The sequence below is a fragment of the Gordionus sp. m RMFG-2023 genome, chromosome 2 (genome assembly GCF_954871325.1).
Source record: "Gordionus sp. m RMFG-2023 chromosome 2, tfGorSpeb1-WG-v2, whole genome shotgun sequence".
Lineage (NCBI taxonomy): Eukaryota > Metazoa > Nematomorpha > Gordioida > Chordodea > Parachordodidae > Gordionus > Gordionus sp. m RMFG-2023.
Genome location: NC_088776.1, coordinates 21,356,215 through 21,372,915, shown reverse-complemented (window position 1 = coordinate 21,372,915; position 16,701 = coordinate 21,356,215). Strand labels below are relative to the sequence as shown.

General features: G+C 26.7%; 1 protein-coding gene across 2 annotated transcripts in view; it reads left to right on the top strand.

Moving 5' to 3' along the window:
- The first annotated feature begins 889 nt into the window (after positions 1-889).
- The window catches only part of LOC135923266 (tetratricopeptide repeat protein 39B-like), a 40,281-nt gene continuing 24,469 nt past the window's right edge, over positions 890-16,701 (top strand). The window contains exons 1-5 of one of the 2 annotated variants that reach the window (XM_065457922.1): positions 890-1,007; positions 1,049-1,080; positions 1,121-1,222; positions 1,263-1,338; positions 8,866-8,992. In XM_065457922.1, coding sequence (XP_065313994.1) covers positions 984-1,007; positions 1,049-1,080; positions 1,121-1,222; positions 1,263-1,338; positions 8,866-8,992 — 361 coding nt within the window. In that variant the 5' untranslated portion in view covers positions 890-983. The remainder of the gene's footprint in view (positions 1,008-1,048; positions 1,081-1,120; positions 1,223-1,262; positions 1,339-8,865; positions 8,993-16,701) is intronic. The other variant, XM_065457921.1, reaches the window with a different exon arrangement.

The following is a 16,701-nucleotide window of genomic DNA, read 5'->3' as shown; positions in this document are numbered from 1 at the left end:
TGGGTTATAAATGTATCTGTATTTAAGATATACTCTTCTACTGATCCTATATTAATGTTTTGAAAAGCTTGCCTTATTGCAAGTGGAGGGAGACAAATATTAAACACGTATAACTTTGCTTTTTACTCAACAATAACATAAAATATGAAATTCTTCATCAACATAGCCCTCATTTCCTTGAGTTCTAATAAATGCTCTCCGCTATACTCATCTTCTTAATCAAGTCAATGTCATGTTTTTGAAAAATACATAAATTAGTTGTATAATTAAATAATACATTCTAATGAGAAAAAATTTTGGAATAAGCATTTAATCGAATAATTATTTTGCTTCTGAGGAATTTCTTTCAGGCCATTGTGATATTTCAATAATAGCAAATAATTGGTTCTTCTAACTCCATAAAACTGTTACTGCTTTATGGCGGAGACTTTATCTCGTTGGAGAAGGTTGCAATTTTTTTCTCCCTGTTGGATAAGAAGTTTCAGAAATAATTATTATTTGACTAGAAATTGAAAAAGGTAGATAAATATTACGCCACTAAAAATTTGAAAATAATCAGTAAATATTACGCTGGAAAACTTGTAATCAAAATTGATTGATAAAATAACTTAGTAGATAAATGTGATAATAAATGTAATTAAATATAGTAAATATTGACAAATATAAAAAATAATATTTTTGAAAAATATAGCATCTGAATTTTTTGGCTTTGGGGAGGGGGGATTTATCCCCCTTCCCCTTCCCCCTGCGTTCGCGCCTGCTAATAAACAATGCTAGGTAATTTATAAATACACTTTTTAAAAAATCATATGAAAATAACTGACATTAAGACATGATTATTGATATGATTACTGACATGATCAATCGACCTATTTTTTATAGTCAGCTACAAATTTTTAGAAACATATGTTTTTAATGTAGGGATTTCTTTATAATTTGATATGAAACTACATTTAGTTTTTAAGTCTTCCAATTAACTTTCAATGAATGAATCTGTTACCGAAGAGGTTATATATAAGTAACATACTTGTATAATAATTTTTTGTAGGAATTTTATGATGCCTCTGAAATATTTACAAAGTTTTTCATTTATTATTTTTTAATCTAAAAAATTATATAGTTATCATATGTCTTTACAAGAATCAATATATGAAACATGTTTGGCACTTCAACTATTTCTTAATAATAAATACAATCTTGCAAAGCAAATTTTGAAACCACAGTACTTATCAATCAACTAATAATATTATATAATATATTAGCATTCTTAACAGTATCTACCATTCCTTAGGCTATAGCACATTATTATATCTTCAAGCATTTATGACATTTGACACTGTAATTAATCATTTTTACATACTAACTTTTGACTTAATTTTATTAGTTATTAATAAAGATTAGGAATGACTTAGTTATAGCCAATAAAAATATGTATAAGATAAACCATAATAAAAAATGACTATAATTAAGAAGTGGTTCCACTAGCCTTATCTCAGGGGACTCCAAAACTATTTTTTTTTGCATTTCTGAATTTTTTAAGCTAACAGTTTCAAAATGACATTTTTAAGCTCTTTTAATGTGAGCTCACCACCCCCCCCCCCCTCATCCTAGTGACAATACTGTGATTAATAGCCATAGTCAATTTAAATAGCTTTGGCTAATAGTTTTTTTTTATTTAAAAATCTATAAGCCATTACTTAATCACTTTTATTTTATATAAAATAAATCTCTTTGTTTTCATTTTTTAGTAGTCATTAGGGATATTCTATTTAAAATTAATCTGGCTATTAGACAGTTATTTTTATAACTTCAACAATACTTAAATTTATTGTTTGGGCTCAGTTTTGCTAGTTGGTTAATATTAGTTGTTTTCCATCTATAGTTATGGGTAATAATAAACCTTTTTATAATTTAGAAAGCTTATTCACATAACATTTACTTATATTACCCCAATTTTCCAATAAAAATACAATATTTATAATTGTTTAAATTATAATTAACAAGCTGGATCCAATTTTTTAAAAAACCTGGTTGATTCTTTACCATAGCTTAAAAATAATTTAATAATAGAATGCTCAATAGCAAGGATTTTAAAATTTATATTTTCCACCCTGAGCCAGCCCTGCTTTTTGAAATATTTTTCTGGTTTGGGCTTTTAAAACACATTTTGCCCAGTCTAGATTTTAAAAATTTTGTCACTATAATTTTGTCTCTATTTTGAAAATTGTTTCAAAAGGAGATTGAAAGTATGAGCTCTATGAATGTAAATGATACATTATATTATCAGACTTATTAATTGATATAATTTATATTTTTTTAAAAAAAATTGGCCATTTTAGGCCTAACTTTTTTTGGGATTTGTGATTGTATTTAGGCATGACCCAGATTGAATTTTTAAAATTGTACTATGTTAGAGGCAAACCACCTACATTCCGTACTATGAGACATAGGACAAAAAAACCCACAGACAAAAAAAAACATTATACTAAAATACCTCAATTTGAAATTTGTTCAAATGCTAAAAAAAGGAACATTTATTCAGTGTATTTTGGTTTGGGTTATGTTTATCCAGGACATTTCTATTCATTATTTGTTTCAGGCTTGCAGGTCTTTAATTATTCTTCTTCAAATAAATATAAATAAGACTTGACAGTATAGTAAATTAGTATTCATTATTATATATATATAAAATATATATTAAAGTCCTATAAGGCCAACCCATCAGTCCAGCTCATTGACCAGTGATAACATTAATATGAACCCTGCCAGTGGCCCAAAATAATATTTTTGTTATATTTCCTTCCTATTCTTCTTTTTTTTTGAAAATGAATTTAAAAAATAAGAAAAATTTTTAAAAAATCAGGTGGAAAATATTTCAATGTTATGCATTAAAATTTAAATATTCCAATAACTTTGACAATTTAATGATACTTATCAATTTTATTCTATTTAATACCAAATAATATGATATGAAAATGAATAGTAAATAATAAATATTTCCAATTTGAGAATTCTTTCCTATAAGCTTTTAAAAAAATTCTGACCACCACGGGCTGGCCTTGATCTAAAAAATACTTTGTTGCCATCCTGTCGGTAGGCTCTCACCAAAAAACTTCGATTTCGTAGGTCCATAATTTATATGGAGCACGAATATAATTAGTTAATTTAATAAAAAATATAACAAGTTGCTAAAAAGATATTTTCGAATTCTTACTTTTGGCAACGATAGCATGGAGTGACAAAATAAATTAAATTAAAGTAAATATAAAAATTTTGGAAAATAAATTAATAAATAATGTGGGGGAAACTTGTAACTATGAAAATCTAGAAATTGTAAAAGACAGGATTTAATATTTTAATGACTGCTTTATTATTAATCTAGGGATTATTTATTATTATATAATGGATAACTTTATGACTAAATAATTAGAGCCATACATGGACTAAACTACACCCGATCTCATCAAACTTTGAGTAGTCAGACTTGGATAGATATTCTTTCGCTCAATCAAATTTCGACCTTTATTTTAAAATTTATTGAACCAGTCGTAGATCTTATTTTTTGTTTCTTTGCTGGTTTTATTTTATGAATATTATTTTCAATTATAACACTATTATTATCCTTCAGTGCTTAAAATTTTCCATTTTCGTTAAAATATCTCGTCTGTTCAAGTCCCTAAAAAGTTGAATTGTATCGAATTCGGTATTGTTTATAAAATTACCCCCCCCCCTCCGCATACCCACAGATAAATTTAATCTGTATGGCCTGCAAGCGGATCGTCTGGAATTTTAACAAGAAAGTTATTTTTTCATTTATAAATGCGTTATTTGAGGCTATTTTAACAGAACTGTTCCGCCAGGATTGGTTACATCCAGGGTTTCCAGATATTTTTCACTCTAAAACTTGAGTATTTCTTTTATAATAATTTTTTGAGGGTTTCGTTCCCATACCCCCTAATTTGCGGGACTTTGGTCCTTTTTCTTTATTTTAAATATATTTTTACTTAATATTTATAATCAAAATTTTATCTTATTGTAAGTTTTTTTGAATAATTTAAAAATTATCCAAAAAAAATTTTTAAAACTTTATATTTGTTTTTAAAAATATTTTGAAAAAATTTAAAAACGTGAGAAAAAGTGTGATTATGTTAATTTGCTCAAAAAATGTGATTGAGTAAATTAAATGTTCAAGAATATAGATATTAATAATAAACAACAATGAAATTAATTGTGAATTACCATGCCATAATTAGGCCAAAATCAACTGGGGAAGGGGGGGGGAGATTGAAAATTTTTAATAAACCCTGGAAAATTCCCCCAAATTAAATAAGAATATTTAAATGCAGAGCGGGTGAAAGATTTCATGAAGGAAGAGACCCTCACTCCCTCCGTATTAACACCACAGTTCCAATAAATTTCTATCTATCCCATAATTTGTATCTGTATTGCTCCTTTAAATATTTTGTAGTTCACTTTACCCTTATATTTTTAGAAGACCAATATTTTTGATTTAGTCCTTTTTTAAAAAATTCGGTTAAGTAGAGGTTTTTAACAACACTACATCGGATAGCTTTAGTATTATTTTATTTAAGCGCCATGCGCTTATCTCCAACTATGCTCAAAAACCTTTTACGTATGGATCCACGACGTTCCTGCCTTCTCCCCCCTCCCTTCAAATATCTAATTTTATTTAAATTAAAAGAAGAAAATGAATATTTATAATTATGTAATATATTAATTTAAAATTTTGATATTATTTTTCGGAACATTCTGGAGAAGTTCTGATTATATTTTATTATTAGAAAAATGAGTAACTAAAGGTATGGCAAGTTATAAGTTGAGTCCATATTTATCTTCATACCTATTAATAATTTGTACAAAAGAGAATAAATTAAAAAAAATATCAACCTCTTAAAAGTTAAAAATAATGAAAATAAAATGTATATTTTAATAATTGATTTATATAAATCACGGCATATTTTGAATAGGGACAAAGGGTTTCACCCTCCCAAAAATTTTTTAACCTTCCCCTTACCCCCCAAGTCGAAATATTTATATTTATACACTTTATTATATTATATTATATAGTTCAAACGGTCAATAGAGATATTTATATATAAAACATTATTTTGGATGGAGTTAATTAATTTTCAAACTACAAAAAATTAGAAAGATTGATTAATAGTATAAATTTTTATTTAAAATAAAGTAAAAAATTTTGACATATTATGCTAAAAACAAAGAATACATTCATAACGAGGGAATTTTCTTATTGGACACGAGAAATTTTGGAATAACTTAATACATATGATATCTAAATATCATCACGTGATCGTAACGCTTAACTATAATTTTTGAACCAGTCCTTTCTCATTTCTTCCTTTTTACAATTATATATGATCTATTATGCTTCCTCTTTTGAATTCTCAACTTATGTATTATACCACATTATCTATAAACTTCTTTTTTTTTTATCGATTTTTTTAAAAAAAATTTTAAAAAATTTTCAAACTCAAACAACAAGTAAGGTTATATTTATAAATCATTATCAGTATTAGCTTGCATTTTAAAATTGTTTGATATAAATTAGTTGTATAAAGGAAATTTAATTGATATAAACTTTTAAGTTGTTTATATGAACTATTATTGCAATTCTCTCTTTTATAAGTAGAAATATAAAAAAATCTCTTATGTCCTAAAAACGGTATATCTTGGATTGGACACATCCCTAGGGCGCAATTTGGATGTCACGCCCGTCCGGTCTTAACTTTCTCGTCTCAATAATGTTTTTTAATAGAAATTTAATTTTTTAATACTTTATAGTTTTATATCCATACTAATATAAGTTATTAAAAAAAATATATACAATTAAATTCAAAGGAAAAAAAGATATTAATCAATAACAATGTTATATTTCATAAAAAATAGATAGTCAGTGAACAAAACACTTGTATTTTTTAAAATTAGATTTATAAAAGGCCCATTTTTAAATATGTATGAGCTTGTAGACTTAATTAAAGGGGAGAGATGTTGTAATTAAAGTTTTATTTTGTTTTAAATTTTAATATAATGTCAAGAATATGTCAATAAATGGAATTTTCGGATTTTGATGAAGATGCAATAAAAGAGATTCTTTTGTTCATTAAGTTACAAAATATATAATATTATAATAACCTCTCTTTGTCTCTGTTTATATTTGTTACCTATGTCCATTAATAAGCGCGCAAGAGATTATGAAGAAATATATAAATATTTTAAAAACATATATATAGATTTCATTTTTTTTAAATTCAGTTTTTTAAAATATAACTACTATAATTTTTTTTTATAATTTCAGTTTTTAAAAAAATATTCCTTTCTTTTTAGTTTTTTTTTTGAAAGATGAGATGCATCCCAATTACGCTAACCTTGTATTGGACGCGTCGCAGCTAATTTTGGATGGGATCGGGATACATCTATATTTAATATCATAAGATTTAAAATAATTTTTTATAATGACTAGACGATGGCTTACACGAATATCATTATAAATAAGTAATATTTTTAAGATTTTAAACATTTTTTTCTAAAGCCTCGTTTATAGTAAGCGCGCATCGCTGGGTATTTTTCAAAAGCAATAAATAATAGATAAAATTTATGATGAATGCGCGATGCGATGAAATACATCGTTTTATGGATTATAAATTTTACCTATTATTTGCTTGCTTTTAAAAAATACTTAGCGACGCGCATAAGGCTTTAGATACAGGGGACAAGCCCCCCTTCCTTCCAAAAATTTTTTTGGCCCCCAAACCTGGTCCCTCGAGAAATTTCTGGTTTCGAAATTTAAAAAAAAAATTATTTAGTTATTAAATTTTAATTCACCATTAACGATTAAATTTAAATGAAAATACGACAAAATTTTTAGAAAAACATTATTTATTTAATTTATACAAATTAATAAACAAGTTGTGCAAACAGCATGATTATTCTTTATAAGTGGAGATAGGAATCATTAATTTACAATATCTTTTTGCTGAAGCATTACTAATTGTATTTTAAAGCAACTTAATGAATTAATTATTAATTTATCGAATAGGGATATGATGTGCAAACGTCATGTCTAGCCGAATTGGAGGAGTAATAAAAAAAGTGCCATATATACAATGCTATAACCACAGGTTGCATCTTGTGGTTGAAAATTGGTATAATAATATTGTTATCAGTTCTAATTTTTTAATATCAAATGCATTATATAATTTTTTTCAGTCATTTTAACTTATCCTGATATACAGGCTATACTCTTAAGAGAGTTTTAGACCAGAGGTGGACTGGTCATATCTCATATCATTTGGAGGAATTTTGAGGCTATTAGTGAAGTATTATTTTACTTTTCTAATAGAACTTTTAAGAGGTTTCCAATCGATTCAGTCGAAGCCTCTGGTCTTTTATTTCAATGCGTATATAAAAATAATATTATATTGATCATTTCAATTTTAATAACAATATATCTACTAAATAAGTATCTACAGTCAGTAGTTACTAATATAGTGGGTGCTAAAAATTTATATTCCACAATTAATATATTAAAAAATAAAAGAAGTGATAATTTTTTTGGTTTGATTAGAATTAAGGCTGAGTAACTTTTATCAAAATTTAATCTCAGTCCTCAAAAATCATCAAAGGGCGTAAAAGGCTTATAAATATCTAAGGTTTTTTAGCCGATACCAAATCCCATTTCAATTGTGAAAAGGATTTCAATTGGATTCCTTTAAAATAGAATTATTATAAAATTATTGATTACTTTGTGATCGTTTTTAGATATATTTACACAAGATGGTCTATTATGTAATACATCGTCCCCCCTTTATTTTATATCAGATAAAATGGCCCCATTAGAATCATTATCAAACTTAAATATGGAAACGTTACATCATGAAATGAAAATAGTTAAAGGATTATTAGCTGCAGAAGTTAAAGAAAGATAATTTTGAAAATATCGTAAATATTATGAAAAAAATATCAATCTTGCATAAAGAATTACTCAGCAGCTATCATCATGTAACAACGGCTTTTTTTGTGAGGCTTCATTCTCTACACTAAAGAGAGTTCTATCGAGCACTAGAGAATCTATGCAAATAAAATTTAATATTAATGACAAAATAATACAGAATTTAGCTTTTAATTCATTTGTGTTAAAATTACAAAAATCGTTGTTTACAAATTTTTAATAGAAATATCAAAAAAATTGTATGAGTGCCTAACTTTTTTTTTATTTCAAAAAATATTGGCCCCCTGTAAACGGTTGCCCCCTCCCTGGAAATTCCTGGCTACGGATTTGGACGCCCATTGCCCAGAAACGAGACCTAACTTAGGCTAAACATATAGTTAGTGCGATATCGTCTCAAAATATAAGTTTTAGTGCTTACAAATTTAGTAGAAGCTCGCTATGTTTAAAAAAAACGCTTTTTTATTAAAATTATATTTTTAAAAATTTAGTTGAAAAATATAAAAAAAACAATTTCCCTTTTTTTAACGCAACCGTTTACCAATCATGTTGCCATTTGGAATGAATTATTTGAAATTTACCTTACGCAAGCACTTTACTTTGTAAGTAATATTAGATATAAAAATCCAAGTTAACTATGGCGATAGGAAAATAGATATCGCTCTCCATCACAATGAATGCTTGATTCATTGTCTGATATCTATTTGATAGCGATGTGGCGCTATCATCCCGCTTATTCAGCTTTATTCAAGGTCTACAACCATGATTTATAATTGTATGGAATGTCGATTCGATAATTTCATAATGAAATTACATCATTTTAATATGCATATAAATTATTTTTTAAATTGATTTTATTCTTTTCGATATGCCATTAGGTTGACCTAGACAACGCAAATGAATCATTGAGGATATCTTTAGAGGTATGCCAGAAATTTAGGCATAAAAAATCTTTCACAACTTCTTGGGGCATCCGCAAAAATGACTTTAATAAATATAGCATCGGTAAAATTATACACGCATATTATTTTTAATCTCATTATTCTAACTTAAAATTTGTAGCTTTTTAGAATCTGAACCGAGATAACCTTTATTAACCGATCTTAATAATTTTAGACTTAACATGTGAAATATGCATAGATAGAAGGAATGAGATTAAACCAAAAAGATATTATAGAATAGATTTTAAATAATTTTTTTAACAATCGTTTTGATAATATCTGGTCAATTTAAAATATCTACTTATACCCGATATTTTAAAAAAAATCTGGTTTATCCCATCCGATATTAAAAGGTAATTACGAGTTCACCTATACACCGAAGTCTCAATTGACAGCGGCGGTTTTTAAAAATAAATTTATCGGCATTCGGCACGCTATTTATTTAAAATTAATTAAATTTATGATTAATGTATTACATTTTTTTTATAAATTAGCTGTGTTATTAGTTCCAACATTGTTAATATTGTTTCAGTTCTCAAATTATTTCCTGTCCTAAATTTATGTATTTTCTCTTTCTCAGAAATAGACTAAGGAATTTCATTTTTACTCAGGTCAGAGTCATACAATACAAATGAGTAATATTAGGTTTATTTTTATTAAAACAAATTATACAAATTTGGAATGCAAATAAAATATAAAGCAAGAAACATAATAAATAAGAAATCAGATTTTGTAAAATTATAATTGTCATGAATAAATAGTATTTTATTAAGATTCGTTGGACATAAAGAACTCATTTTTGCATTGAGTATTAATCCAGGGATGAAAAAAAATCTTTTGCAGGGTGTACTAGTTGCATGTATACAAAAAACCCTCCTAGCTAAATTAGCAAGACTAGGAAGTTGCAGTCGCTTTTTTCCCAAAATGTTGTGCATTCTTCTGATATACTATGTTACCTGATTAAAATATGGCATTCTTGCTCTGGATTGCTAATGTTATTCTAATCGTTGCTTGGAAGGGAATGTTTATATGAGCTATTTTAGCTATCTATTAACTCCATATTTGCCCATTATCTTCAACTTGAATCTCACTCTGTGCATTTCTATCGCTCTCTAAAAGTTTTAAATGTCTAATTAAAAATGATGTCGTAGAATTCGAATTTATTGAAACAATTTTAAGATTTTGAAATCTCGGATCAAGTAGTGTCGCTATCGAATGTTTAAAATTAATCAAATTATTTGAAGTTCGGTAATTGGAAACCTATGGACAAGTATTTTTGCATATTTTCTTTTAGACAAATTATATATGAGCAATCAGAGTTATTGATTTGTATATGTGTTTCTATTTCACTGCGAAAGGATAATCCTAATTTATTTTCCCTTTGGGAGGAAAGAAATTCCTCAGACTCTCTGAGTGGATTTAATAATATGTAAAGTTCGCCAACTAGATCCCATTTCTTATTGAAAGTTTTGAAAATTGTTTTCCATACGGATACTTTCTACATAATTAATATGCTCTTCTAGGTAGGACAATTTAATTTTAAGGTTTTCGTCGTATTAATTAGATCTGTTGGTGCAATGCAATTTATATTATCAGCCTCACCAGAGATATCAAAAATATCCAAAATATGGCCTGTCACATAAATTGATTGCAGGCATTTACGATGCTTAACCTAAATTTCACATTCCAAATCAAATACTCGATACCCGAGGGCTGAAATGACTTCTCTAATTTTTTTTAATCAGAGTATTCTTGCAACTTCTTTTTATGCCATCAACTGTAATTAAATTATGAAGACCATGCCATAAGCATAAATGTTGCTCATGGTCCCCCAATCAGACGCTTCTTTATACATTTGCCCCAGCATCAGTTACTATCTGTATTATTTTGTTTTTTAAGTAGAATTCCTCTTCTATACTATCGATATCAGATAATATGGTTTCACCAGTTTGCTTTTGCGTCACATTTCTAGTTGCCAGGTTAAAATAGATGAAGACTAAATATATAATTCTAAAAATTTTATACCCCACGCCACCGGCATAAAAAAATCGGCGGTGACCCTGGCACTGCCGCTCATCTCAATCGCGCCGGCAGCTCAGAGTCCTAATTACGAGACCTGCAAAATTAATATTTTTCGGCTCGCCACCCACACTCCATTGGTTTTTTTAGATCTAGACCCATGATCTTTTGCGCCCCACAGCTTAAATTGTAATATCTTGTACGGATGTAATCTCAAAAGTATTTTAGATTCTATTAATGTTGTGTATTAAATTTAAATATTCGGCAATAATTTAGATAATTTAATGATATTTATCTATTTATAACAAAATATTATCTAAAAATGAATTGTAAAAATTTTTCACCTCATGTTTTTTTAAAATTCATTTTATAATTATGATACACAAACTTGGCCTATATTTTATTGATGATGACCGCCGGGGGCGGGCTGGCTCTACAGGACATCTGGTACTACATCATAGTTTGAACGTTATTTTAATATGCATTTCTTTCATTTAAAAATTTGAAGATTTTGGGTGAATTAAGGAATCTATTTTTTTAATGTTATTTTTATGTTAATTTACGATAAAACAATTTATGACATAATTTTTTTTAATATTGGGATTAAGTTGATTAAAATTTATTAAATAATTTAAAATTTATATGCCAAGGTTTTATCATGTAACAATATTAATAATATTATACCTGTTCTATATTCCTGCACAAATCTCCTAACTCCACTTTTGGTTAGTTAATATCAAAATATTATCTTCGAGGGCAACATTTTTTTAAAAATTGAATTTACAATATGTTTTTATATAATAAAATCAGTCAAAGTCTCCTTAAGTTTATATGAACCAAAACCTGAAACCCTTTTTAAATTCAGGTTCCAGACTCAATAAAATATAGTTTTTTTAATAAAATATAATGTTTTTTGAAGTCGCCATCAAACCAAGTAGAAGGAACCATATCGATTAATGGAATGCTGATTTGTCATCCCTGACTTTATTTTTTATGACCTTTGACAATCGTGCTTATTTTAGCATTAAAATCATAAAATGAGATAGTTTAAATAATAAATTGAGATTCAGGTAAAAAAAAACAATATTTTTTGTTTTTTTAAAAAAAATCTTTCTTACAATCTGTATAAAAATTATATAATAATACCTATATTTGATTGCGAATAATTTTTAAACTTAGAAAAATTTTTTTTTAAACTTTGATGAAAATAAAGAAATTTTTTTTCTATCGGAAAGTAAAAAAAAAAATTTGAAAATCTAGAAAATTTTTAGTTAAATTTGTTAAATCCATGATTTTGTCAAATTTTGGATTCAGCCTCCTTTTACACATTTTCTATAATAAAATGGGAAAAAATTTGCATATAATTTAAAATCAAAGCAAAATAAGCCTCGTTTTTGCCATTTAATATAATTATTTATATAATACATTATTTATGTCGATTAATACTTATTATCATTGCATACGATCTATTTTTTCGTGTCCAACTCGTTCTAAGAAAAGATTTTCAAAAAATATTGTTCGACTTATCCGACTATTTTCGAATACGATCTGAAACCCTATTTTTTAAAATGGCTCTCTGATCCTATTCGAAACAAAAAATATACTATTTTTTGAGGAAAGCCCAAAAATTATAAGCAACGGCACTAGAGGTATATAAAAATTTTTGTTCTTAAAAAAATTATGCCCTGCATTCAAGCGAATTCGCGGCTAGGTATACAAAAATACAGATAAATACAACATATTTTGTATACTTCGACGCGAATTTCTGCTAACTGTGAATGCAGGGTTAGGGGGAAAAATCTTTACGAAATCTAAATACCATCCGGCCCCGTATAAAGTTCTCTACTGAATCCGAGAGAATTTTTATCCAATCGATCCAAGTTCGTATTAATTAGACAGGTCAGTTTAGGGCTCTAACTAATGCATATTACCTTTATTTGACAAATAATTTACAAACATCAATTTCTAAAAATAACTAATTAGAATGAATATTGAATATTATAATTTTTAAAAAAAATTCATAATGCTATGATGTAGGATCGGCAAATTTGAAACTATCGGCCGATGTCTAATTTAAAAAATAAATTATCTTATCGGACCTATCCAATATTTAAATACCCCTACTTTCAGAATAATGTCATTCATACCTTATGTTTTTTAAAAAGGCTTTCCTTTTAAAATTGATGAAAATTCCTTATAAATTTGTTGTCCTTTGAAAATTATAGCCATCAAGAAATTAAAACAATAGTTTTTTAAAAAAATGTTTATATACAAATATTATAAGTAGTAAAAAGTACGGAATTTGTTTTTATAAAAAAATTCGTAAGTTACAAAAGTTGAATTTATTTTTCTTTAAGTTCAAAACAGGCGCTTAGCCAGGAATTTCTTAAGGGAAGGGGGGGGGGATTTTTTTTGGAGCATTAAAGATTTATTAGAAGAACTAATCATATAAAATTTATTAGAACCAATCATATTTGAAAATATTATAATTTCGAACAATAAATAATAAAATATTGGAAAATTCAAAATATTAAGAGCGAATATAAAACGGTTAAAAAATATTATAGCTAGTGATCTGCATCGGGCCTAATTTTACAAGCCCGGCCCGGCCCGAAATTCTTTAAAAAAATCTTTGCCGGCCCGGCCCGAACCCGAATTTTTTTAAAAAGTTCTGCCGGCCCGAACCCTAAAATTTTTTTTAAAAAATTTACCGACCCGACTCGGCCAGAATTTATTTAAATATAGAAATTAATTTTTTTAATTACTCAAAATAAAAGACATATGTTATATGTCGTTTAATTTCGATAAATAAAATCAAATATTTTTATTTTACATAAAATATTCAATATAAAATTGATAAATTTAGATATATTTAAAAAAATTTCTAAAGTCCGGCCCGACCCTGCCCGAATTTTTTAAAAAAATATTAGGCCCGACCCGAACCCAATTATTTTAAATAGATTTAGGCCCGAGCCCGGCCGGGTACGGGCCGGGCCTAACTTTGCAGATCTCTAATTATAGCTATATTAACCTGTATGTAAATCACAATAAAATATAAAATTAAACATTTTAAAATGATTAAAAAATATAATCAAAATATCATTCAAAAATGAAAATTTAATCTTTATTGAGCCACTTTTTTAAATAATTTGTTTTGTGTTTGGGATAAATTCTCGATAAGTAAAGTTAGTCTGTTTAATCAATTTTAATATATCGTACTTTTGATATAGTCTCATTTGTCCTTGTAATAATTGGTATCATTAATATACAATAATTGAATGTATTTGGAACATATAAGCTTATAAAGTATTCAATGCTTACACTGTATTTCTTTGAGGATAACTACAAAAATGAATCTTTCATTCATACCATTTAAGTTCTTGAAATTAATTGGCCTTCAGATACATTTATCTCCTATGAATAAAATTTAGCTATCTAAATATTTAATTTTCAATATCAAGATTTGATATATCCTGGAGTTATAAAATATAGTATTTGTAAACTGGATAGAGCCATTTGATAAGTCACAAAACGTTCATTGATTTGAGTCAAAATTAAATTCAAAAGTTAAATAAAAACGGTTATTTTATAATAATCCTCAATTGAATCTAAGTTAATATTGGAACGATTTATTTGTCGGTGAAAGTCGAGGCTTATGAATTTTAAAATCATAAAATTTCACTTTCACTTCAACAATCACATAAATCTCGAGAAATTCCTGGTCGATATTTCTTTTGGTTTTCTACGTTGTAATATAATAATATTCGCGATTCTCATAACTTCAACCAAATTCATTTTTTTGAAAATATTGCATAAATTATTGTGTAATAAATAATTTATTAATACATTCCAATGGAAAAATCTACAATCATATCCGCTTCAGACCTATTTGAAATAAAATACTTTGTAATTAAAATTTTAATCCCCCCCCCCCCATTTGCTACACGCAAGCCCTTTTATATTTTTTCAAAAATTTGATACAGGGGGATTTCTCCACCCCACCGCTGGCTACGCGCCTTGCTCAACAAATTGTAAATATCTTAAAAACGATTAAATCAATAATCAATAGATTTGGAAGAAATATTAAATTACTGTAAATATTTCGTTTTTGTGTCCCAGGATTATAAAATTCGTGGGATCATATATATCCCACTTTTGTTCTAACTGGTTTAAAAAATATATACCGTTGCGTAAAAAAAGTAGAAAAATGCGTCTTTCTCAAACCTACCACTATCTTTGCTTTGAAAAATTATATTAATTTTCTCTAAGAGCAAAAAATTGAATTAAATTAATTTTTTCTAAGAGCAAAAATTGAATTATATTAAATTTTTTCCTAAGAGCAAATAAATAAAATAAGCAGCCTTATTTAATTCCAATATACATATATTTTTTATAATGGTAAATAGAATATTTTTTAAAATATAAATATAATACAATTCTGCACATGGTTTTCTTAAGACTACGTCTAGAACTACGATTTTTTTCAAAAGTTTTGAAACTCGCAAATTTTAAAATGTGTAACAATGAAATCATGATTTTAAAATTGATTAAAATGCTTATTTAGTTATTTTCATTAAAGTTTACCAAATTTATGAATTTTTTCAATTTCTATTCAAAATTTTTATCTTCCTAAAAAAACGCCCATAAAGTTTATTTATATATTAATACAATTCAACCCTAGTCATCTCATATTGACTAAGTCTAGCACATATCTGGCTTTAGTCCATGCTAAGCACCTGTTTAATTTTACTACGAGGAACCGCTAAATATTATTTAAACTCTAATCGTAGCCAAAACAAGCTATCACATAATTAATCCTAACCCAAATCAGTATCCCGCCCCTCGTTTAGGTAAAATTAAGCACATGGTTAGTGCGCCTATGGAGTGATGCAGCAATACAATGATGCTGCGATACCAGATTTTTGTTTGATACTTATAAATTTTTATCGATACCTGGAACCGACACCAAATTATTCAACTCTACTTTTCAATGCAATTTTGCACTAAAAAATTATGTAAGGCTAACACTTTAAACTAATCATAATCCGGAGGGATATAAGAATCTTATATTCATAATAAGCAAAAAAATAATTAAAATAATAAATGAACTTCAATAAAATATGGTAAAGTATCTTTTTTTCACTAATTTTTATATGAATATCGGTGCCAGGTATCGGCCTAATGTATGTATAGGGTATCGGTAAAAAAAGTGATATCAGTGCATTTCTTCTCAAAACTTAAAAAACTATCATATTTAATGGGTTTTTTAATGATTGATTTTTTTATATTGAAATTCTTTTTATATTTCAAATTAAAATTATTTATGACATTTGAAAAAATATATATACCCCAAAAGGAACTAAAAAAAATATATAATTTATATCTTGTTTTAAATTTAAAAAAATCCATTCTAGAGCGACATTTATGTTTCCCTGATATAATATTTTTCATTAGGATCCCTCCTTTCTTAGAATTTCTTTTTTCTTTCTAAATTGTATTTAATAAACTTCAGTTCTAAATTGAGAGATAATATTGTAAATGTAATATAGATTAGGCCAGTGTCATTATTGATTTTTTGAAAGGATATACTTATTTTTAAAAAAAATTATATGTCAATTCAAAATGAATTTTACCCTAAATTGATTATTTATTTTTATATATTATAATATAAATATAAAATAAACTTTGCGATAGCATTGACTAGACTAATATGTTAAAATTTATACGTAATGTAAATCTAATGCATGATTGCCT